Source organism: Bos grunniens, chromosome 2, assembly GCF_055505025.1.
Source record: "Bos grunniens cultivar Pamir isolate PY7600 chromosome 2, Bosgru_T2T1.0, whole genome shotgun sequence".
NCBI lineage: Eukaryota > Metazoa > Chordata > Mammalia > Artiodactyla > Bovidae > Bos > Bos grunniens.
In genome coordinates, this window is record NC_141166.1 from 52,012,985 (window position 1) to 52,039,098 (window position 26,114).

Sequence of the window (26,114 nt, forward strand, 5' to 3'; positions counted from 1 at the left end):
GTTTCTGTGGCACTTCCTGTCTCTTAAAATGGCTTGTTTCTATGGGGAAACATTTTGACAGGAAGATAATGACATTCCAAAATAGGAGGATAAATATTAACAGTATGAAATACACTGATACAGAACTTACTTTTCATTATGTCATGTGGTGTCTACTATGTCTTAGAAAATATTAAAGCACAAAATACTATGTTAGCTTTTTGGATTTAAAAAATTCTAGTTAGGAGATTGATTCAGCGAATAATAAAAAGAAATCTCCAGTTTCAGAGATAATTTTTTCCCTTCAGTAGTCACTAATTGCATTAGATAGGAAGACCAGAGATTCAGGGACAGGTAGAACATGTTGATAAATGAAATAAACTAAAAATTTTAAGTTTAAATTCTTTTTGAAAGAGGTGTGATGTAAACAGAAGAATGAATGAATGAACGAATAAAAAGTAAGTAATGCAGCTTAGTAAATGAGTATTTTTTTAAGGAAAGTAGTCATGACGTTGACGAAACATCAGCTATCTTTATCCTTATTATAAGCTATATGTTGTTCACACCATAGCAGCTATCAGAATTTAAAACTATTTTAATGGAAATCCAAACTCTGTGTCACTAAAAGTTGCTTTGTGTTCTTTGACATATAACTTTTGTTTTCATATACTGGTATCATAATGAAGCTACAGACTAACTGAATACCACAAACAGGAAAAGGTCTATTAATTTGTTCATGTAACAGAGATTTAATGAGCATCCAGCTAAGATCCAAGCACTGAATTAGACCCTGGTGCTACAAAGATGAATAGTACCGTCTCTGCCTTTGAAAATTCATGGTGGGGCAGTGAGTCAACAAGTGACGGAAAGCTCTGTGGTTAGTCCTGTAATGAAGAGAGGTATTGGGAACACAGATGTGGGAATGACTCTTCTTTCAAGGTGTGGGGGTGGGGAGTTTAGGGAAAGGTGACTACAACAGGTGTGAAGGGAAGCCTTGAAGAATGATGAATAGGGTTTTACCAGGTGGTCCAGAAGAACGAGGACATTGTGAGTAAAGAAGTAGCAGGGCTAAACCACGGAAGGATAAAGCAGTTTAGGACAAATTAATACCTTCAAGTGAAGGCAAGTTCTCAGAGCTCAGGTTGGGAAAAGAGGCTAGAGTTGGTTGGTTACTAAAGCCTCACTTGGTACTCCATGTAGAGCCACTGAAAATTTACAAACAGAAGAGTAGAACTTGCTTTACAAAGTTCAGTTTGGTGGCCATGTGCAGAATGTATTAGAATATGAGAGACTAGAGTTAGAGAAACCATCTGGGAAGCTGTTGCATTAATTCAGGAGACACGATAAAGGGATGGACTATAGGGCTTCCCAGGTGGCACTAGGTTCTTTACCAGAACCTGCCTGTGAATGCAGGAGATGTAAGAGAAGTGGCTTTGATCCCTAGGTCGGGAAGATCCCCTGGAGGAGGGCATGGCAACCCACTCCAGTATCCTTTCCCCTGGAGAATCCCGTGGACAGAGGAGCCTGATGGGCTACAGTCCATAGGATCGCAAAGAGTTGGACATGACTGAAGCGACTTAGCATGCAATGATGATGGAGAAAAGGAAGTTAATTCAATGACTATATTGGATCTACGTAGATTCTAGAACTTTGAGTCTAGGCGGGGATGAGTGAAGGCAGATTCTGAGGTCCTCACCACATGGACTGCCTGGCAGATGGTAATGCCATTTAGCAAGAAAGGGGAAAGGTTAAACTGAAGAGGGGAGGGGATTAAAGGAAACTGATTTGGGACACGTTTTATTGAGGAATCTTTGGACCACCCAACTGGAGATGCCCAGAGACAGCTGGAGAAACAGTCTTGAAGCTCAGGAGAGGTTAGCAGTTAGGAACACAGGTTTGCTGGTGGCAGGTGAAGCCCACAGGGTAGATTATAGGAACTAGGGAGGACAGGTCAGTGGAAAACAAGAGAAAATAAAGGATGATGACATGAGCAGCTCCAGTATTCAAGAAGGGGTTGAGGATGCAAGTGAGAGAGTCAGTGGATTTTGGAAGAGAATTAGGAACATCTTTTCAGGGAAGCCAGGTTTCGAGGAGGAAGGACTGGCTTCCAGGGCCAGGTGCTCAGAGGAGTCAAGAAGGATGAGGCCTGAGAAGAGTCTATTAGATTTGAAGATCATGAAGTTTTATATGACATTTCCCAGAGCAGTTGCCATGAACTAATAGGTCATAAACTGGAATGTTACCAGTTACAGGATGATAGGAGATGTGAAGTAGAAAAAGGGTGTAAAAAATACTCTTTTCATGAAACATGGAAGTGAGAATAAAGCAAAATAAGGCAATGCTTAGAAGGAGAAGAATTAAGGAAAGGATTTTAGGATGTGGAAGTGTTTGTGTATGTGTTAAGGTCAGATCGTGTGGGTGGGAGGAAAGTGGTTTGTTGAATGGGGTGAAGAAGCAGCATTCAGCAAGCACAGGCCTGTGGGAAGTCAGGACACTGGAGACAAAAGCACAGGCCAACTTTAGAACAAAGTAGGGACCCTGTTTTGATGATACAGGATGGGAAAAAAGTATGTGACTCTAGGGGGTAGTTAAAGGAGTAGGAGAAAGATTAATGGAATTCATTACTGGCCTTGGTCATTTACCAACTGTGTGTGACTTTGGGCAATTTACTGTCTTTCCTGAATTTGAATTTCTTTTTCTTTAATATGGAAATAATAACAATCACCTCCCATAGTTATCTGGAGAAGAACACCTTGCCTGGTACCTAGAACATGACAAGCATCCAATAAATGTTAGTTTATCCCTTTTTCTTTCTTTCTGGAAATTGAGAAGTATAATTTGTCAGTATTTGAACCACCAATAATGGTCTGTATGAATCTACTTAGTCCTGATTTACTGAACTAGCTGCCTAGAGTTTTCATCATTCTGACTGGTCTTAATCTTAGCTGTAACCTATAGGGGTTTAAATGGGTTGTCCCTTCACTTCATGCTTTATGGTTAAATTAATGAAGCTCTTTGGAGTACTGCTCATTCCAGTCAAAGCTCTTCTTTCCAGACCTTTACTGTGGCCCCATCCTCCCAGAGAAAAAGGTAGATCTCCAGATTCTGTCCCTTCTGGGCCTACAAAGGCATATTCTCTCAATGACGAGTTTGATATTCTTGAGACTCTATGAACATTCTAAATAGTGACTAAGTTTCTTCTTTTTATGTAGCATCACAAATGTACATGAGTAATTCATGGTGGCAATAAATGCATTCTGGAAGCAGATTGAGAGTTATATGATTTCCAAAGATATCTAAATTGCTTGCAGTGTTTGTGGTGGTTTTAATTTTCAGGAAGAATCATCTCCATATTTTTGGCCTACTCTCTTTCAGTGGGCTTTATTTGATCTTGAAGTTGGGATGTACTGCCTGATATCAACGGAAGTAACTATAACTAATTCCACATGATACAAAGGCAGGACTAGCCTCATTTACCCTGTGGAAGAATCTCTGTTTCTTTGAGTAAAATAGCCTCTTCTTCTACCAATACTCCTGAAGTTCTTATGAAAACATTTCAAATGGATTTTTGAAAGTTGTCTTATACTCTTTCTTATGACTAGAATTTCATCCCTTTTAGTGATGTGAGAAATAATATTGTGAAAATTATGACAGTCATAAATTTTAATGATCTTTCGGAATGCCTAGGAACCTGCTAAACTTTCCACACTTTTCCTCATTCCAAGCACATTTGCATGTCTTTTCAAGTGCAGGGGAGAGAAGGGCTTTGGAAATTTTGACTCACTGCTTTTTGCAGCTGTTATAGTCCTCACCTAAAGTTGTCAAAATTTTGGAATGTGAAGGTTTGTTTTTCTAGGTCCATTATAGTGCCAGTCCTGACCTTAGTTATGCCAGAAGGAAAAGACCTTTCCACTTACCGTATGGTTTATTATTCCAAATATAGGACCCAGAAGTTTATTTCAGGACTTTTTGTAGCTACACATTTCTAGGAATTTAAATGCAAGAACACCTCATTTATCTGATATTGCTGGAGATGAGCTCACTTATGTGAATTTTCCACGTGACCAAAGCTATAATGTTGAACATCAGAGAATTTGTTTAACCTATCGTTTGCTGAGACTTTTTAATCAATACATTATATCTCTCCCTGCTTCCCTATCCTCAGTGCCTTGAGGCTGTTTCATATTTGAGGGCATCTTCAGACAGAGCTGTTATTACTTGACTGGAACTGGAACCTCTGGAAGCCAGTAGAGAACCAGGTCATGCTCAAGGGAAGTAACCAGACCAAAGAGCACTGAAGAGCCATGTGGGTCTCTCCTGAAGACTGTCTTGAGGGCAGTTATTTCTCCCAACACACAGTGCAACTCCTTAAGGACCCTCTTTTCCCCTTTCCCTCCAAAGTCTCATCATCCCAGCTTTTGCTTGTCTTGTCAGCTCTTTTCACAAAAATCCATCCTTCTCTTCCCTTCTCTCCCCCTCCTCCCTCCCTTTCTCCCTGACTTCCTCTTTTCCTGTTTCTCTCTGTCTCTCTCTCCCCCTTCTCCCTCCTTCCCTCTTGCCTTCCTCCCACCTTTCCTTCGCCCTCTCCCTTCCCTCCTTTCCCTCACAGTCTCTGAAGTAGCTTTATACTTGTTTTTAGAAAAGTAGTTTTATCCTTGCTTTTGTTTTAGTATCCTAGCTTTCTACTTGGAGAAGGAAATGGCAACCCACTCCAGTGTTCTTGCCTGGAGAATCCCAGGGACGGGGGAGCCTGGTGGGCTGCCGTCTATGGGTCGCATAGAGTTGGACACGACTGAAGCGACGTAGCAGCAGCGCAGCAGCTTTCTACTTGTTTTAGCTGTATATTTGTGGGGCTCTTTGCTCAGCCCCACAAAGATGATCTAGGAACCAAACAATACAAATGAAGGAAGCTCTTCATTAGTGGGTGGGGATGGGGGGGGGGGGGCGGGTAAGATTCCAAAGACTGAAGGAGAACCAAATACTACTGTCTCTGTCACAATATGCAGGTGTTTTTATTTTTGTGTTTGTGTTGTTACTCTTCCTTGTTTCCCACTCTTGGTGTTCTCAGAGGATGCCGGTCCCTGGCATGCCCTCCAGCCTTGCTTTTTTAATAAACTGCTTTTAATTTGCCAACATTTGAAAAATCAGATATCAGATTGTTTAAAAAAAAAAAAAACAAACAAATGGTATGTAAGTAGAATCATCAACAAGGTCAAAACAGTGACATGAGGGCCTTTCATTACTCTTAGAGAATAAAGTAAAAATGCTAGGACTTCCTTGCTTGTGCTCTGTACCAGCTACTTTTGAGTTTTTTGTTGATTCCATTGTTGATCTATGTTCCAGAAGATAGAGTTTTTCAGAAATTATTTTAGTGCTTGATAGTTTATTCTCATTCATTAACAGGGAATTATATAAAAGAAAATCATAGCATTTATTGTTTATAGAAAGTGAACAGAAAAGAAATGCTCTTCTGAGGCATCCCAGTTCAGAGCCTGGAACCTTGCTGAACTGGGCTGAGCTTCACCCTTCCACCACAGACCAAGAGCCAGTTATCGGAGCATTCTGGGTTCTGGGTGTCACACCCAGCATCAAAGAAGACCCAGACTTCTTAGCAGTTTGATGCCAAGACTTTTCTTAGTATTACCTAGAAAAGAAATCCTCTGTCTGGTAGAATTCTTTAAGTTTGTATAGGATTGTGCAGTTTTGTAAGAGTCTGTGGAAGTAATGTTAACAGCATTATATGGGAGTGCTTTAGAACTGCTTAGCAATGTTTTTTTTTCAAGTCTTACATCTGTTACTGAATTTTTTCCTGCAAATAATTAACATAATACTGACTCTTCATAAAATCAGCCTTTTATTTGATCACTTCTTGTATGCAGTGTTGACTTTTTGTATCTGACTTCCTTTTTTAAGACCATGAAGACTATGACATGACTCTCTCTAAGTGAATCATATCCTAGAACTTCACTTGCAGTTATGATTCTTATTCAGTTGTGTGAGCTCACTCTCCAAGATTTTTTTTTCTTTATTTCCAAAGAGGAAGTAATATTGTTTCTGCCATGGATTTTCTTGGCAGTTGCACCTGACTTGCATTAAGAATTTGACAAGGGCCAGCAGCATAATTTACTGTAATTTTTAAACCATGATGTAATGTGTAAATGATTTTTTTCATAATAGAACTATTAGCAAAAGAATATTTGCGTTTAACAGTTTCTGTCTCCAGAGTTTCCGTAATTGAATTCCTTTACCTAGAGCTTAAATGGAGTTAGAGCTAATTTTTATTAAGTGTCTGTGTTGATATTGATGGAATGCATTATGGCATTTCCCACATCCTTTTAAGCATCTCGAATTATATGGCAGTAGAATATGTGCTGTTTTTAAAAAGTAATCAGCTCTTAAAGAATTGTGTTTCTTTTGTGTCTGGAAAGATTTTCAGTCTTTTGTTCCTCTTTTTCCTCTTCCCTATCAATGTCTGTGCTCTTGAAAGCTGATTCATCATGGCTGCTTTCTGAGCTGTCTGGGTTTACTAGTCTGCAGTTACTCAGACTGCAGCCACTATAGCTTCATTCTGCCACTCTGACTGGACTTGTGCTGCAGGGCTCTGTCCCTCAGCTATCCAAGAGAGGAGACTAGAGTTCATGCAGATCGTGTTCCTTCATGTTGCAGACGATGTATTACAAACCCATAGGAAGCACCCCCACTTTGTCCCTGGATGGTGCCCAGGGACCATCATTGGTTAGTTTTGACCTTCTTGTGGGAAATAATGATTCTCAGCCTTGGCTGCATGTTGGAATCATCTGGAGACCTGCATGACACACGTATGTCTATGTCTTATCCCCACCGATTCTCATGTAGTATGTCCTGGTTGTGGCCTGAACACTGGGTTTTTTAAAAAACATCCTCAGTGATTCTGATATACCTTCAAGATTGAGAACTACTGCCTAGGAGCCTTCTGTATACCAGGCCTTTTAAGGTCAAGTTTATTTGTTTCCTTTATGGCATAGGTTTTTGGGTAAGATTCATAATTATGCCAACAGAACTCTGCACATATTACTAATCAATAGATGATTTTATTAAATTCCATTCCCCAAATCCCACTGCATTTCCCCATGTGTTTGGTATTCACCTCTATGCAGATAATCGCAGCAACAACATTTACATGGGGCTGCTGATGTAGCAGGCACTGCATGAAGTGAGGTACCACACAGACACTGACTCATTTACTCCCCAAGTGTGGCCTGGATCTCACACTGAAACTCCAGTACTCTATTTTCAAGTGCTGATAGGGTATATCCACCTGAACAGCTGTCATCTCCAGCTTAGTATGTATAAAGCCTCACATGCCCCCCGTCCTCCAGTGTCAGTCAGAAGGGGCTCAGATCCTAAATCTGCCATTCACTGGCATATGCCTTCAGCTTCCTTAGTTACAAAGTGGTGGTGACGGTAGTATTAACAATGCCTGCTTCTTAGACTTGTGAGAATTTCCCAAGATCCGCTTTGTGAAGTGAATGGTCCCTATTGCATAGCAGACACAACAAATGGCAACTCCTGTTACTGTTTAAAAGGTTTTCTATTACCACGTGAGCTTCCTATTTCTCTTCCTTACTTATCTATGGTTACCAGTTCTTATTTCACATTGTAAAAGCCCCACTGAGTCACCACAGTCCAGGCTAGTCCTCATCCCCTCAGGCTTCTGTTTCGGCAACTACTCCTAACTGAATCTCCTCCCTCGTCTTTCCTCCTTCCCGTCCTTAATCTACTCAACACACTTTGAAAATCATTTCTGAAAGAAAGCATTGCTCGTTTGTTATTTCCTTGCTCAAGAACCTATAAAGGGTTCCCCCTGCTTGCTGCATCATGCTCAGACTTCTTGGCTAGGTTTTTTAAAAAAGTCTTCTCATAATTTTGTATCAAACTTCTGACCCATGTAATATTCTACTTTCCAGCATTCCCCATCTGCTCTAGGTTAGTGGGGTCTCCACACTGTCTTCTGAACATGCAGGCAATGCTTATTCCAGCTCTTGTTGCCCTGCCTCAGTATAGACTATGGGTTCTCCCATGTTTATAAAGCCTGGTTCCAATAACATTTTGATCTCTGTTTATCCTCACTTACTATTACTTTTCTGTAACACTGGTCTCAAACGCATTGTCACTGAAAGGCTGGGGCACAGTGGGGAGCACAGGCTTTACCTCACGGGGTGACTGTCCTCCTAGGGAAATGCAAGCCAGTTGTTACAAAAGTCCCTAGATAATTTTCAGGAGAAATCAGATTTTTTTTTTAACTTAAAATCTAAATTTTAAATGTTGACAGTTAATTTAAAAACATTACATGGCAAACAGAATAGATCAATAGGGCCAGGTACAGCTCAGCCATACCCAAGCTATAGTTTTATTTTTTGTTTTTACTTTTTATTAATATTTTAAAAAATAAATAGTTTTATTTTTTTATTTTTATAGTTTTATTTTTTAGTTTTAGTTTTATAAGGCTGGGCTATAGTTTTATTCCTTCTGCTTTATAGGAGTTTGTATACCATCTAGTTTAGGACTTAACCATTCTCTAGTTGTTTGATATGTACTATTTCTGTCTTCCCAACCAAGATATCCACTCCAGCAACCTGACCTTGTTCATTTTGAGCATCTGTTGCTGAACAGTATTAGCAAAAAATAATCATCACTTAGTTGATTCATGCATAAGGATATATGTAAGGAGCTTACATGGTGTGTAATGTAAGACACATCACAAGTTTTGTTTTCTTGTGTCTTTTATTGTGTTGTGAAATTTAGCGGAAATACCCCATATTTTTGTCATGGTGGCTGATTCCCATATTCATCATCAATTTTGTATCCCAGCTTGTCAGTTAGTCACAGTGTAACAGAGAATCAGATTTTTTTATGGAAAGGGGAACAAACGATGTTGCTTTTATATTTATTAATTATGCTTGCTGTGGAATGACATGTAAAACATCTTTAGATAATCTGTAGGTAATCACAGTACTTGGCACATATTAAGAACACAACAAATCATAGCATTATTTACACAACCAGGAGACGTGGGCTTTCTGCAGTTATGGCTGAATTTTGTTTCAGATCAGTATTATTCTACCCTGTAGTATGAAATGTATGTAATTGTGTGTCTACAGTATTTCTTAGTTACATTATAGTACATATCAAAAACAAGTTTTTGAAGGTTTTTCGTCAAGTATGGAAACTCACTGTTCTTGCTTTGTGTACCACGTACTTTCACATCGTAACTTCCTGTCTAACTGCCACGATACCATCTCACCATTAGACATGAGTAACTCTGTTTGACTCATATTAGTTTGGGCTGAAAAGAGGAATGTACTTGAGTAACACATAGGCACCATTAATTCTATTACAGAGTTGCTATTCTCAACCGAAAGGCCCCAGGGAAGGCATCTAAGACATCTTAAGATCCTGGTTAAGCCCTGTGATGTCCTTCGACTTGGAGAGGTGAAAGTGCAGGAACCCGAAAGTGTAGCCTCCTTTTACTTGTTAACTGTGGTCTCAACCCCATGGTAATATTTTTTTCATGGTGATGTGATGAAATCAAATCCACTCCCTTGTCTCTTTGTGGTTTGTTGTAGGTACTCAGCGTGCCAATGCCCGCGCTCCAGCCCCTTACAAGCGAGACTTTGAAGCCAAACTAAGGAACTTTTACAGGAAGTTAGAGACTAAAGGATATGGACAAGGCCCAGGGAAATTAAAGTAAGTCAAAATGATACAAACCCCAGGATTGGTAGATGGTAATAGGATGCGATGCTTTGGGGATTATAGGAAATAGAGTGTGGTTTGGGATAACCAGAATTTGTTTAGTTGACATAATTATTTTGATGTGTATAAATCACAGTATCACCTAAAACATAGTTGTTGAATTAAGCACAATTAAACTTAAGGTTTTAAAGCAGACAGGAAAGTGACAATCATGTTTCATGTAAAAATACAAGCAAAATTAAAAGCTGATTTATTTTGTTCTCTTGAAAAGTACCTCTTTGTTGACTGTTCACATATTCACTAGATATAAGGCTGTCACAGAGTCCTGTGTTGCACATCACTGCCTGGCTGATTGGAGTATAGTACCACCACTGCTTAGCTCTGTTTCCTTCCGTGAAATATGCTTCATTTGTCCAACAGAATATGGCATGAATGTTGTTTCTGCCTGTCTTTATCTACCTCCCTTTAAATGGGGAAATTGAAAGATTGTCAAGTTGTTTGGCCCAGAATAATGTGAATATCCCACTTACCCATACTCCCTTCAGCCTCACCCCCACCCCATCTCATGTCTCCACTAAAGATCACTATGCCACTTGAGAGAGGACAGAAGAGGGGGTCTGACTGTGGCACCACCATGACCTGGGCGTGCCGGAAAAAATGCCCAGCCCAACAGCTGCACAGCTCACTGCCCTCCTGCAGGGCTTGCTCCACTGAACTTGCGGGTTCCCCTTTCATCGCCTTCAAAAAACATCATACACACTGAGGAAACCAGAAGGGAAAGAGACACGTGTACCCCAGTGTTCATCGCAGCACTGTTTATAATAGCCAGGACATGGAAGCAACCTAGATGTCCATCAGCAGATGAATGGATAAGAAAGCTGTGGTACATATACACAATGGAGTATTACTCAGCCGTTAAAAAGAATACATTTGAATCAGTTCTAATGAGGTGGATGAAACTGGAGCCTATTATACAGAGTGAAGTAAGCCAGAAGGAAAAACACCAATACAGTATACTAACGCATATATATGGAATTTAGAAAGATGGTAACAATAACCCTGTGTACGAGACAGCAAAAGAGACAGTGATGTATAGAACAGTCTTATGGACTCTGTGGGAGAGGAAGAGGGTGGGAAGATTTGGGAGAATGACATTGAAACATGTAAAATATCATGTAAGAAACGAGTTGCCAGTCCAGGTTCGATGCATGACACTGGATGCTTGGGGCTAGTGCACTGGGACGACCCAGAGGGATGGTATGGGGAGGGAGGAGGGTTCAGGATGGGGAACACATGTATACCTGTGGCGGATTCATTTTGATATTTGGCAAAACTAATACAATTATGTAAAGTTTAAAAATAAAATTAAAAAAAAAAATCAACCTGCTCCAAACACTGTACGTCTCTGAGCTTCACTTAATGAAAATCTTGCTGATCGAACTTTCATGCCTCTGGCTTCCCTATCATCTCCCTTTCCATTACTATTTGCATTAAGGGCAAATTGACGCCTGTTTAAAGATGACTTAAATTGCCATTGTCATAAGTAGATTAATCAACTGCAAGTATCATTCATTTTTATCTGTCACCTAGAGAGTTTCAAGGTTCACCTAATTTTAAAGTTAGAAAAGTTTACGTAAACTCCTCTTCTTTAAAGGACACTAAGAATTCATCTTTCTTGGTCTCACTGTTATCTTTCTAGCTACTTTAAGAGTTGAATTCCTGGTCTAGGTGCATTCATTACATAGAATGCTTAAAACATGACCTCCTAGGTTTAATCTTCCTTTCATAAACAAAAGTTTTGTAAGTGTGTGTGTTGTTTTTTAATCATTTTCCTCCCAGGATAAATGAATTTGACCACCAGAAGAACTTTTGCATTGTTTCTACAGGTCTTAGGTAGGGTGCTCTATTTACCAATGATTCTCTGATGTAACTTTTGTTAATGCTATTAAGAGTTAAAGACAGACATGTGCTTTATTGCAGACAGCGATGATAGTAAGTCATCCCGCTTTTCACCTAGTTGTGGTAAATGGAAATTAAATAGCAAGTGCTCAGTTCTGGAAAGATAAGGATTAGGAAATCATCTGTATTTTTTCAAATTGTCTCTTTACGGACAGGTTAATTATCAGAAGAGATCACTTGCTTGAAGATGCTTTTAATCAAATTATGGGCTACTCCAGAAAAGACCTGCAGAGAAATAAGCTGTACGTCACATTCGTCGGAGAGGAAGGGTGAGTAGCACAGAGAAGTGGCCTTTGAAGCGTGGGCTGTGGCCGCAGGCGGATGTTTCCCCACAACGTCCCCTGTGGTTGCCTAAAACAGGAAATCCTTCTGGCAGAAAATGCTGTTCTCATACACAAACCTCTCAGCTATTTTTTTTAAAGCTTCCCCTGGTTTTTAAATCATTTGACATAAAGATTCTTTGGTAAAAGCTCATAACTATAGATCATTTTTGAGAGCAGAATCATAGTTTCATTTCTTCTCTCTTTAACTCTTTCTCTGAAAAGGAAAATTTGCTTTTGAAAAAATTGAAGTATAGTTGATTTATAGTGTTGTATTAGTCTCTGCTGTAGAGCAAAGTGATTCAGTTATATATATGTACATTCTTTTTAAAATTGTTTTCCGTTATGGTGTATCCCAGGATACTGAATATAGTGCCCTGTGCTATACAGTAGAATCTTGTTGTTTATCCATTCTATATAATGGTTTGCATCTGCTAATCCTAAAGTCCACTCCACCCCCCCAACCCCTCCCCTTGGAAACTACGAATCTGTTTTGTGTGTCTGTGAGTCGATTCTGTTTTGTAGACAAGCTCATTTGTGTCATCTTTTAGATTCCACATGTAAGTGGTATCGTATGGTATTTGTTTTTCTCTTTCTGACTCACTTCACTTAGGATGATCGTCTCTAAGTCTGTCCATGTTGCTACAAATGGCATAATTCTTTTTATGGCTAAGTAGTATTCCATTGTATATATGTGCCACGTCTTTCCCCATTCATCTGTTGATGGACATTTGGTTGTTTCCATGTCTTGGCTATTGTGAATAGTGCTGCTGTGAACATAGGGAGCGTGTATCTTTTCAAATTAGAGTTTTGTCTGGTTAGATGCCCAGAAGTGGGATTGCTGGATCATATGGTAACTCTAGTTTTGGTTCTTTTGAGGAACCTGCATACTATTTTCCATGGTGGCTTCACCATTTTACATTCCCACCAACAACATAAGAAGGTTCAAGACATGGACTTTGAGAGAAAAAGCAAGAAATTGCATTTTAACATCTATAATCTTGTTATGTGCACTGGAATGCAAAGTAAATCATACTTCACCTGTCAAAAAAGTTCAGTTTTAGAATCACGAGTTAGAAACCAGTGTTTGCTAGAGGGGAGGGGATGTGAGGATGGGGGAATGGGTGAAATAGACAAAGGGTATTAAGAAGTGCAGACTTGCAGTTTTAAAATAAATAAGTCACAGGATGTAATATATAGCAAGGAATATTGTCAGTAACAATATTGTCAGTAGTAGCTTTCCATGCTGATGAGATGGTAACTAGACTCATGGTGGTCTGGTGGTTATCATACAGTGTATAAAAATGTGGAATCACTATGTTGTACATCTGACACTGATACTGTATGTCAACTATACTTCGATTAAAAAGAAAGAGAGACAAAAAGAAAAAGAGGGGAAAAAAATCCTCCTATTCTACCTGGACACTTCCCCAGCAGTAACTTTTAGGCCTTAGTTCTTATTTTTCTGTCCCCACTTTTTCTCTTTCTTTGGCACACCTACCAAAATAACTACCTACCATAAAGAGAGTCCAGCCTTCTATGACTCTTCCATGAGTGTGCTCGTGGAGATGAAGTTAGGAAATGAATGCAATGAAGACTCCTACACAGTGTTTATTCCATTCAAATAGGCATACTGGTGGTTTTCTGACTCTTCAGAGGATGGCAGCTCTCACCTCTCCTAGAGTCATTCCTCTTTCCTCATTTCAGGTTTAAGTTTGGAGTCTTAGCACCTTCTTTGTAAACATCACTAGAGTGAATTTTAAAAATATCACATGATTGCTGGAATTCCAGTTGTCTTCTCTTTAACTGCTTAACTCCTATTGATTTGGATCATTCTAAGGCTACACGCTCAGTCTTGCCCAGGAATAAAGTAGATTATGGAATCTTAATAATATTCAACAAATTCAGCCATGTGGTGTTTGGTTGATGAAATGGAGCTGTCAAAGTATAAAATAATTTTCATGTGCTAGTTGAACTAGATAATAGCAAAATTAAAATTCAAAATTAGGCCTCTTGTCTTCCATATAGGATTCTTAGACCAATATTGGGATTTAGGCAAAACTCCTGAACTCTGGGCTTCTTTGGTGGCTCAGACGGTAAAGAATCTGCCTGTAAGGTGGGAGACCCCGGTTCAATCCCTGGGTTGGGAAGATCCCCTGGAGAAGGTAATGACAACCCACTCCAGTATTCTTGCCTGGAGAATTCCATGGACAGAGGGGTCTGAATTGCTACAGTCCATGGGATTGCAGAGCAGGACACGACTAAGCTACTAACATTTTCACTTCACTTCTTGAACTCTAATCTATCTGAATTTTTTCCTACCCATGGGCCTTTTCACTATTTCAGCTAGTAACTGATAATTTATCTTGCTAAATGTAGTGTCTCCCAGCTGTGCCTAGATTAAAATAATAGATGGGAAAACAATATAATGTGAGAAAGTCTGAGAAGCTTGCCTGAGTCTTGATCCTTTTGTTGCTGATGAGCCTTAGTGGACTTTTAGCTTTTGTTAGTTGCCTTAAAGATGCAGGTGCACAGTTGAAAATGAAGGCAAATGTTTTTAGTCTAATCACAGGTATGCATGGGATTCCAAGTATTTCCTTACATAACCAGCCTAGTTTGGATGAGAATACTTTTCCTCCCTCAGAGCTCCAGCTGTCTTCCATAATTGTTAGACCACAGTTTGTTGAGATCTCAGAGATGTAGTCATGAGTCTTTGGAAGCACTGTTACTTAGGTTTGAATAGAACAGATGCTGATCATGCTTTATCATCTTAAAGCTGTCTCCCCATGATCTGGACTGACATCCGTTCCTAGGAGGAGGCCCAGACAGAGTGGGGATTGAAACCTCTTTATTTAATTGCTACTAATGTCCAAATGTTTTCTGCCTCCATTACCTGTCTTCTTCTTGTAACCCCAGGAGGAAAATAAGATGGAAGATATTTTGAGGTGTGACCTTGGCCCTCAGGGACAATCTCTGCATAAGGCTTATTGAGGCTGGAATAGGGCCAGGTTATTTCTGATCTCATGCTTTATCATGTCAGTATCATACATATGTATTATTAGATATCAAATTTATTTTGCTATTAAGTCATTAGGAACACATCATATGTTTTGCAAGATTAACCTCAAAACAACATAAAATTAAGAAGTTATTTTAGCCTTTGCCATCTTATTACATTAAAATTAAAGATCATAATATTTCTTTCTGGTTTCTAATAAGTATCCAAAGAGAAAAGCTACCTAGGTTTTTCTGTGGAATTCTAGAATGGAGCTGAAAATTTTCTGTCCCTTTTCCTTCATTAATTTTAATGTCCTCAAAATGTGTTATTTTGGAAGTTTTTCATGTTTAGCTCTAGTAATAGGTATTAAACAAGAATATACAACTAGTGTGTAGATGTTGGTTTTTAATATTGTTCTTTAGTAAAGGGGACTAGGGCTCCTTGTAGACATGGATGATTCTCGGACTGGGGCAGGAATCATACAAGACAGTGTCTGAAGTATCTTGTACCAGAAAGTATAGGGAAACTCAAAACAATTCACAGTGATGTCAAAGGGACACAAGAACCATCTGAAAGAACTCCCAGTGGTCAAACCTGGAATAATTTGAGCAACAAAATAAAGTAGTATTGGATTAGAACCCTGAAGTATAAGATACATATATATTGATATAAATATACAATTGAATAATTAAATGAAGGAGAATAGACAAATCTCCTCTGCAGAAGGTTTCCAAATAATTTTCTGCGTAATTCAGTGCTCCTTATGAGTTGCACAGAGTGACTTCCTTCCAAACAGTACCCTGTGAAAAGGGGTGGGAAAGAAGTAAGCCTCCAGTGGAGAAGCCTTACAAACACACAGGCAGCTGATCAAGGCTAAAGTAAAAAAGTGATATATCCTGTTGATAGTATATATCCTTGGTATGATGTGATGAGAATGGCACTACCTTTATTGTCTTCCTCCCAAAAACATGTAACACCAGTCTAATCAGGAGGAAAATATCAGATAAATCCAAACTGAGGGACGTTCTACCAGATTACCTTACCAGTGCCCCTTAAAGCTGTCAAGGTCATCAAAAACCAGAAGCACCTAAGAAGTGCTGGTGTGAGGTGTATGAGAATTCTCCCTACTGTCTTTGTAACCTTTCTATAAATCAAAAACTATTCTAAAAAGATCACTTATTAAAAGAAAGCATAGAGACAAGATTTAGGGAGATTCAGAAACTCCCTGAACAACTTTTCTTATTTTGTTGTTGCGTGATGGGGGCTACCAGGGTAATTTTGGTATGTGTATGCTTCCTTTTGCATTTGAGGTCAGTAGAGTAGTAAGTCTATAGAGAGAATTAATTCTGTGGAAAGTCCAAATTAGTAGAGGTATTGGTATGTATAGAGTATTATTTTATGTTGCTAAAGTCAACTTTGTTATCTATGAGGAAATAATATCTTGCAATTTCTATTGATACCATCTCACTGATAGTATTTTCTACCTGTCATGATCAGGGTCTTTATTTACAATATATTAGTGAGGGCATAAAGAGAAAGGATTTATCTTTTCAGAATAATGTGTCTGCCTACTCTCCAAAAAAGTGTGAATTAGCAGATTCACTCAGAGACTTCAGTTCTGCTCTAAGATGTTTCTTTGTGTAGGTCTTGACACATCATATATAGATTTGTCCCGAAATGGAAGAGCTGAGTCAAGAGAAATTGATGAGAAGTGTCATAGTCGTAAATGTATAGGACAGCTACAAATTCCATGTGAGGTAGAATTAACCCCAGAATATTAGAGATACCTGTATTCAATTAAAAATGCAAAAATAATTCTAGAGCCTTTTTATGTAGTTATGCTAGTTGACAAGTGATTAGTATATCTCACTAAATTAATGTCCTGTTATGCTTGGCTTTTTATGAAATACGGACAATTTCTAAGCAAACACTGTGATTTAATTTGGTCAGAGCTGGAGACTTTGTTCTAGTCATTTAAATTTCCAGCCAGCTTAATTTGGTTATCTCCTCTTGCAAAGTGGGGAGTAGGAGAAAACAGCAGTGGAGGAATGATTTGGAAACGGAGTCGTCTGGACTGAGTGTGGCGGGAAATTGCATGGTCTGCTTGCCTCTTGGGCTTCTGTCTGCCTGGACATTGCTTCTTTAAGAGGGGAGCCACAAGTACTGCATATTCTTCAGTGTATTATTTTCTTCTGAATTAAAAGTTTTAGCAACTAAAGCTTGTTGGTGTCAGAAGTTAGCTACGTAGACTATTGTGTTCACATAGGACATCCTGGGCCATTCACTTCTTTTTCTTTTTATTGAAGTAGAGTTGATTTATAATAGTGCGTTAGTTTCAGGTTTACATTCACTTCTTAGTACCCACAACAAGTAAGGAAATAATGGCCTGGATCAAGAGAGGATGTTTACACTGTGATTGCCTCTGTTTTTTGTCCTCCATGGCCAACTCTATAAAAGGCACCTTTCTTTAAGAAAGAATGAGTTCATTATATGTAAGGTGCCTTCTATATGATATCAGTCATCCGTCTTGCAAAGCCATACTTGGACTAGGGAGGGGAGGTGTGCAAACAGTTTTAGTTTGGGGATTTAAGTACAGGTGAGCTCTTCCTATGATATTTCTACTTAGGCAAATGCAAGAAACTAGCGGGGGATGAGATCTGAAAGGTTTTTTTGAGTCCCTACTTATAAAATAACCAGCAGCTCTTACATCTGACTGGTCTAGAAGTTGTTTCGGGTACTGGCCTTGACCAATGTTTCCTCAAATATTTGTAAAGCTTCAAGTGAAACTAAGGTGTTGCTTGTTTTTGTCTAAAGAGAGATATTTGCAGGATAACCTAACTGACCCAAACCATACTGAAGAAAGGTGCTTCTATTTCCAGGCTTTGGCTTGGTATCTCCAGGTAAAACTTTGTCATATTAATTGCTCACAAAATTCCCTACTCACCTATCACTTCTTTAGTGGCTCAAGAACTAATGCCTTGCTGATACAAACATAAGAGTGAATCAGAAGGTATGTAGACCATGTGTGCCTGAACCAGCTTGTAAGAAAGAAAACCTTTCTGTCTCCCAGAAAATGTGTAGGAAATGGCAGTCAGACTGCCCAATGCCACTATCCTCTTTCATTTTATAGTCTGCTTCCTTTGGGATACTTTGTTTTTGGCAATTTTTAGTTGAACATAAAGAACCAGAGAATAAAATTATTTAAGAAATATTGGATGCCACTAACAACTCGGGTGGTGTCAGCCCAGCAACGTGATGGTGTTTAAAATGCCTTATCAGCATTTCATGGGGCTCAGAAAGACATTGCCACCCTAAAGACATCTGTGCTTATTCCAAAATGCCCTCAGATGCAGCTGTTGTGTGGCTACACACCCGTTGTCCAGAGTTTCTGTATTTCTGTGCCAAGTCTTTAGCTGTGGAACCAACCTAACTGGCAAAACAGGAATGTAACAAATGATCCCTGTGATATGAGTCATATTAACTATTTATATGGAAGAGGTTGCTAAGACATTACAGGAAGCGCATGCATAAGGTATCCTGCTGGGACACGTCTTATTGAATTAGGTAGGCGTATGTAATTTGTAATCAACAACCTGCTCTCAGATATGTGGTTCTAAAGTTCAGATTATAATCAAATCAAACTTTAAAAATGTCTTCACTTTAGAGTAACTCTATCAGTGCTGCTGGAGTTAAAAAAAAAGAGCAGATAAAAGCCTGACCAGTTGAGGAAGATATATTTTCCTCCTACATTGCCTCCAGGCCAGGGCTCCTGGCTTCCTGCTTAATAGTTGTGACCACTCCTGAAGATTTCATACTCTCTAGGACATTGTTGTGATTTTACCTTTTCTTGAAATGATCTTCACTAAAGAAGAGGATTTAGAGTAAGCTAGGCTTTTTAATAAAGTAACATTCTCCTCCTACTTTCTTCTGTAACAGAGGTTGGCAAACTTTTTCCGTAAAGAGCCATATTATTTTCAGCTTTTCAGGCCATTCCCTGTTGTACCTACTCACTTTGCCATCATAACAGCGCCAGACAACACATAAACAAATGAGCATGGCTATGTTCCAATAAAACTTTTTTTACAATGTGAGGGCCTGGACCAGACTTGGCCTGCAAGTCACAGTTTTCCGACCTCTCCTCTATAAGCAATGTTGTATTTAGTCCTCGTGAACGTTTTAAATATATTGAAGAGTGGACTGTAAAGAGTAATGAACATCACACACGGGGTCAGGAAACCTGTGTCAAGGCCTGGATCCTCCACTGCAGCTTTCATTTGATACAAGTCAGTGATTTCCTTCAGCGCCAGTCATCTCCTCAGTGAGGTGAGAGGATGGACAAAATGACCACTAAGATATTTTGATTGGTATTCTCTGTTTCTGAAAAGACACAGGGGTCTGCTGATGTAATTCATCATCAGCAGGAAATTTGGAGAGAAGTTTTGCGTCCACAGGGATCTAGGTAGACTAGAATCATGGACTCAGTCTCACAAAGTGAAATTTAGTATGGCAAGTATTAATATTCGTGTCTAGTGCTTAGGTTTTAAGAAGATAGAGTGACGTGCAGACAGGGTGGGAGAGTCCTAGTTTAAAGTAACATAGGTGAAAGGTTTGAGCTGATGACGAGCTTGTGATGAGTCAACAAAGTAAAGGGACTGCCCACAAGGCAGGGTGACGTTAAGCTGCAGTAGTGGAGAAAAGTGTCCAAGAAGAGAGGTCAAGAGCCCTAAGTTTTTGCTGACAAGACCACACCTTGAGTATTGTGATCAGTAGAGACACACCCCTTAGGTCAGACTTTGACACCTGGAGAGTGTTCAGAGCAGAGGACCAATGTGACAGGGGACTTCCCTGCCCTGCCATGAGAGGAGGTTGTTCATGAGTGAGGAGGGGACAGGGATCAGGAATACAGACACTGCTGAACTTAGAATCTTGTCGAAAATGACGTAAAAATAAAACTTTGCATCTTTAGCATCTAGATTAATACCCCAAACCTAATAGGCACTCACATATTTGTTGAAGGAAAGCCTCTAAATGTGTGAAGAATGTTCAAGTGGAACAAGTAATCTACTTGTTCTTGGTGGTGTCAGAGACCAGAACTAGGACAGTGGAAAGAAACCACAAGAAGCTGCCTTGGCCTATTACATAGACTCATATTTTTTATGTTAATATTTATGTATTTGTTTTCATGTGTATTAGAAAAGAAATAAAGCTAACACATCACAATTTCAAAATATTGTGTTAAGACAAGGCTACATTGGAAAAGCAAGTAAAGCTGGAAATATTAAGTAAATAGTAGTGCATATATATTCAGATATGGCAAAAATTAAGAACTTAGTATGTGGATAGCTGATGTCTGTTTTAAGAAAATTCTATTAAACTTTCAACTAAGATATATGAAGGCCTTTTAATTTTCCTTACTATTATTCCAGCTCCCTCTTCTACCTATAATAAGATCCTTTTCTCTATCACACAATTCCATACCACACATATGGAATTTTTTCTTTGTCATAAAAAAATACAGAAGTGGCCATTGAAGGAAATTCCATAGAGGGAAAAAAATAGAGTGAACAAAGGAAGTCTTATTAAATCCCACCACCCCAACTTATCCGTTGCTTTCATTCCCCCCTCAGAATTCCTTCCTGTCTTTGAACCCTTATGTCAACTTTTTACCATAGGGTAGATAGATGTACTTTACATTTTTCATTTTAATTTGAGCATATCAAATTGCTTTATTACATACTCCTCTTTGGTGCATTTTTTGTTCTCAGCATTGTTTGCTGCTTGTCAGTCCTCAAACCTCGCACAATCGTTCTCAGATTTTGCTTTGACCCTGATGTCTTTTTGTAAGTAAAATGGAATTTACACTGTTGTTCAGGTGCTAGAATTTCGGCCTCTTCTCAACTACCTTCCCAAGGAAGCTTTAGACACCCTCACTTTTCTTGTCTATAATTTTCCTTGGTGTTTTATAATTTAAAATTTTCATCTGAACCCTATAATTCCATCTTTTGCCTCTGATCTCCCTAGGAGGCCTTATATCTGTAATATCCTCTCACCAATTCACTTAAGTCTCTTTTTGCCCGCATTTAAAAGTGTTTTGGAAAAACATGAGGACTCCATATTCCCATGGATGTATGTAACGGATGCCCTCAGGTTTAACCTACTTAAATAAGGCATTCCCACTGCAATCTCTCTCCGCATGGCCTGACTCTGGGCACTTAAGTTATTCTACCTTTTGCAACATGATTTAATGACTAAACCACCACCACCAAACTTGATAATTATACTTCCTGTTTTACAGAAAGTTGAGCACTGTGTTAAATGTGTGTAATAAACAGAAAAAAAATAATGACTGCTCTTTTTGTGAATTTTTTAAAGGCTGGATTACAGTGGACCTTCCAGAGAGTTTTTCTTCCTGGTATCCAGAGAACTCTTTAACCCATATTATGGCTTATTTGAATATTCAGCCAATGACACATACACAGTACAAATAAGTCCCATGTCTGCCTTTGTAGACAATCACCATGAATGGTAAGTATTGTTCTCCCCGTTTTTCTTTAGCTGATTTTCTGTGATATTAGTTTTTATAAGCACCTAAACTTAAAAAAAAAAAAAAAAGTGTTGTTTTTTTTTTTGAGAAAATCATATTTTCAGTTAAATATCTCATTTGACTCTTGTTTGCATTATCAAATTTAACATACAGGCCCTTTCCAGTCTAGGAATAGATTATGTTCTGTAAGACCAATTTTAAGTGAGTTGGGTAGAATCCAAAAGGTTTTTTCCTGAGAGAACGTTGCAGATGATGTTAGGTTCTTAGCAAGACCCTAAATCCTTGTCTGAAGCTTTGGGTGACTCTGAGCTGTGACAGGGGACTGGTGGGGGTGAGTAGGGCAAAATCCTGACCCAAAGGACAGGCAGTTTCTAGAACAGTCCTTGGGGAAGTGGCTAACATGTAGGGAGGGGCAGAGCAGCTGGGTCTGTTGGTTTTCTAATGGGAGGGAGGACAGGAAGACAGAGTGGCTTAGAGGAACCGATGGTGGAAGAGAATCCTGGCAGGCAAGCAGGAGTGTGGGGTCACAGCAGTGGCCACTTATCCCAGTCACTATTTCAAGTTTGTAGCCAGGAATTGCCCTGCTCCTAATTTTTCACACAAAATCAAGTAAAGCTGGTATAGGATTCCCATCTGGGAATTATTTATTCTTAAAACCTCAAATTGCACTCTGTGACATGTTTTACATGCCTGCATTTATAGACTTGAAGTATCTATATAACCCGTTTGCTTGTTTCTGTTCATTTTCACTATAGTAACAAAAAAAAAGAACGTGAATAGGAATCATGGAAAAAATTTCTTTGAGTCATGAGATTAATATTGGTGGGTGGAGGGCATTAAGGTTTAGGACTTATTCTTCAAATTAACTTCCGGTTAACTACAGTTAGAAGTCCTCCTAAGAGTAGCTATTGCAGTTATGCTAACCTAAGTGGAAATAAAGAAAAACAAAGCTGCTGGACATTGATCTTAAGATGGTTGCCTGACACTAGAATTATAGTTGGACACTATGAACCTCAGTGTGCATTTACACTTTCAGAAGGCATCAGGCTTTCAAAAGGCTAGAAACTTGAATATTTTTGAAAAAGAAAATATATGTACATCTCAGCAAATCCAGTCATGACATATATCTAATAAAGTTTCCAAAGTGATTCAGAATAGAATTGAGCACTGAAATTTTAGAGAACAGAATGTCCCATGTGGAAACTCCCTCAAATGTACACATGCATAATTCTTGGATGGTGACAGTTACTGTTAAGAGAGGGGTTTGAGAGAGAGTAGAACTAGGAACTTTCTCACTCCGAGACTGGGCTTTTCCTCAAAAGGGAATTGCTGCTAGGTTTGCACTAGAGAAATCCCGCTGATATTCACGCACACAAACTACAAGGGGACATTTTCCCCACCATTACTGGTCTCATTCTGTCAACATTTCTTACAAGTGATTTAAGGAAATTTCACTGTCATGCTAACAGGGAGTTCATGTTGGCCATGTAGAGTGCTACATGCTGGACATCACTGACATGAGGAGAAGGTGCAGCAGTATCTCTCTGAATATCAGATTGAAACAGATTTCTTCTATAAGTAGATGTGAAAATCAACTAATGAAGACACAGCCTACAGTGCATACAAATTCTCATGAACCTGGAAGGCAGTTCTTCTTAGAAAATCTTAGGTGGTTAGAACTGGAAGGCATTCTTGAGAGGAAACAGAAACATTTAGAAACTGCTCCAACTGCTCCATATAAACCATCTCCTGTTTTTCCTTCACAGGTTCCGGTTCAGTGGTAGGATCCTTGGTCTTGCACTAATTCACCAGTATTTGTTGGATGCCTTCTTCACACGGCCCTTTTATAAGGCTCTTCTCAGAATGTAAGAGTATTTTTATTGCTTGTGTAATTTGCATGTAAAGAATGAAGTATTTCCTTTATCCAAAAGAATCTTTTGTCAAGGTCATGTTTTGACTCACTATCTCAAATCTATTATTATTTACTTAATAGTGGTTTAGATTTCTGAAACTAATCAACTAATCTAATTTCAAATATGGTTACTGGATTTTTCCAGCTTCTGATCCTTTATTCCTGTCTTGTTCCCAAAGGCTTAGTTTTGCTCTACTCTGAGTAATTGATTCTCATTTGTTGCTACACATGTTTCTTCAAAACAATTGTACTTCAAATACAGTGCTGAAATTCCTGTGGAATTAATGCCAATTATTAATAGAATAGTTGTGGATTAGTCTTGGTGACTCATAGCCCCCCGTCTTTCACAAGATGCCTTTTACATTTTGCCTTAAGCAAATGTTCAACTGCTTATTCTTGGTTCAAATTTTCACTCTCCTTTTTCAACATTTGTTTGTTAGAGGTGGGCCGTATTTTTCAAGTCCCATATTTTTCTTGAAATCTCTCTATATGCAAGGCAGTAATTTATGATGGCAGATGAAAATTTAGCATTCACAGGACTTTTTCTTCATTGTTACCACAGTGAAAGATTGCAATTATTGTAAAATGTAGAGCCAACAGTTTCTGTCCTGTAATTAGTAGTCATTTACAAGGCTGAATAGAAGGCAACTGTCTGTGAGAGTAGTAGCTCAAACTTGCAACAAGAAAGTGCAGCAGGATTGCATGGTTCTGACCAGCTCATTCCCTAACCAAGGCCATGTACCCATGTATCTGCTTTCTGTAAGCCTAGACCTCAACTGAAAGTATTTCTAATGGATTCTTAAAGAGGGCCAGTAGGAAGACTTTTGCCATCGTCTCTTTTGATATATAGGCCAATAAAGCCCTGAGCACCTGAACACTGGCCTTCTGCCTCTCTGGTTCTTCTGGCCCATTTGCATCTTTCCATTTCATTGCCTTATCGTTCATCTTCCCATTTAAACTTCCTGAAAGAGTAGTCTATACTGAGTGTTGACATGCCCTCAACACACTTCAATCTAGCTTGTTTCCCACCAATAACCTATGGAAGCTTTTATAGAATGTTTTTTAGTCTCTATTTTAATAGACCACTCTGCTGTTTTTGATAGTATTGATCCCTCCCAGACCCATCCATTTTTCTTGAGTTCTTCCTTCTCTGGTGTCCATGACACTATGCTCTCTGGGTTCACCTTTTACTTTTAAGCCTCCTTTGTGGGTGTCCTGACTTGCCCTTAACCTTGGTATTCCTGAAGTTTCCATTCTGGTTTCCCCTCTTCTCTCTCTATATATATGTTCTCATGGGAAACCTCTTTAGCTGTCTCATCTACTGACTCTCCAGTCCACACCCTTGGATATGATCTCTCTTAAGTTGTAAGCTCAAGCAGTCAATATTTTACTTAATGTCTCCTGTGTGTCTCACAGGTACCTCAAAACCAACATGATTAAAACTAGATTCATCATTTTCTCCTGACCTAAAAATATACCTTCCCCCATGTGCCTAGTCATAGTTCATAGTGCCAACATTCTCAAATCACCCTGGTCAGAAGTTGGGAGTCACCCTTAAACAGGGTTAGTAAATGCACAGCACAGTTTCTTCTCTTCCCCACCTCCTGCCCCATTCCCATGGTACAGGTCACAAATCATTCAGGTTGTTTTTCCTGCTAAACTTGTGGCCTTAGGAATTTTTCGTCTAGTGGCCCTCAAGACTGGCAGTGAATCAGAGTTATCTTGCAACTTGAGTTCATTTGCTGTCTCATTTTAGATATGCTTCTTTTTACCCACTCACTAAAATGGTTTACTCATTTCCACATTTGCCTCCTCAATAATTCTAAAGTTCATCTTCTCTATCCTAATATTCCTGCCTGGAAAATGCCATGGACAGAGGAGCCTGGTGGGCTACATTCCAGGAGGTTGCAGAGTCAGGCACGATCGAACACATACCCAGTCTACCCTGATAGCTGTGCTCTAACTGAAATCCGTATATTACTTTGGACAGGTTACTGTAGTGGTCTATTAACTGGTTTCCACCCAATGATACCCACCCCCACCCCCCATTATAAGTAAATCCTCTATACTGCCACTTCCGGATAAACAATTTAAAGTCACACCTCGTGTCTGATCATGTCATTGCCTGTTTTAAAACTTTTCAGTAGTTCTGAATCACCAAGCTCCTTAGAATGACTTTCAAGACCAGCTTTTAGATACATTTCCAGCCTCATTCTCTGGATATTCTGTCTTATGGTTAACCCTCTGGTGCTGCGCATATGCTTGGAATATCTGTATACTCCATCCCTTTGTGCTTTGCTCAGGTTGTCTTCTCCTGCCTCTCTTTTCTCCCTTTCTCCTTTTTATTTATTCCCCTTTACCTCTTTAGCTTGAAACATCCTGAAGACTTTAGTATAGGTATCATCTACTCCAAAAAGCTTCTTCTAAATCTCCAGGTCATGATTATGTAGCTTGGTTGTTTATATCAGATATTATAGCTTCAACACTTGGCACTTACAGTGCTTGATTAATAATCTATTGAAAAACTGTCTGAAGATTAGTTTTGATCTTCAAATGTTTCATGGATTAGGTTGAGCTGTGTCTTAAATCAACTCTACAGAGTAAACTGAAGATGTCATTTGTTGCTGGAGAAAATGTAATACCATTGTGGGAGGGGGGGAGGGAGTAGAA

The 26,114-nt window shown here is 39.1% G+C and overlaps 1 protein-coding gene across 8 annotated transcripts in view; it reads left to right on the plus strand.

The window, feature by feature from the left end:
- HECW2 (HECT, C2 and WW domain containing E3 ubiquitin protein ligase 2) overlaps positions 1-26,114 on the plus strand; it is a 433,106-nt gene that overhangs the window by 379,119 nt on the left and 27,873 nt on the right. For all 8 annotated transcript variants that reach the window (XM_086348453.1, XM_086348470.1, XM_086348425.1 and 5 more), the window contains 4 exons: positions 9,585-9,705; positions 11,826-11,939; positions 21,361-21,513; positions 23,299-23,397. In XM_086348453.1, the coding sequence (XP_086204579.1) occupies positions 9,585-9,705; positions 11,826-11,939; positions 21,361-21,513; positions 23,299-23,397 (487 nt within the window). The remainder of the gene's footprint in view (positions 1-9,584; positions 9,706-11,825; positions 11,940-21,360; positions 21,514-23,298; positions 23,398-26,114) is intronic.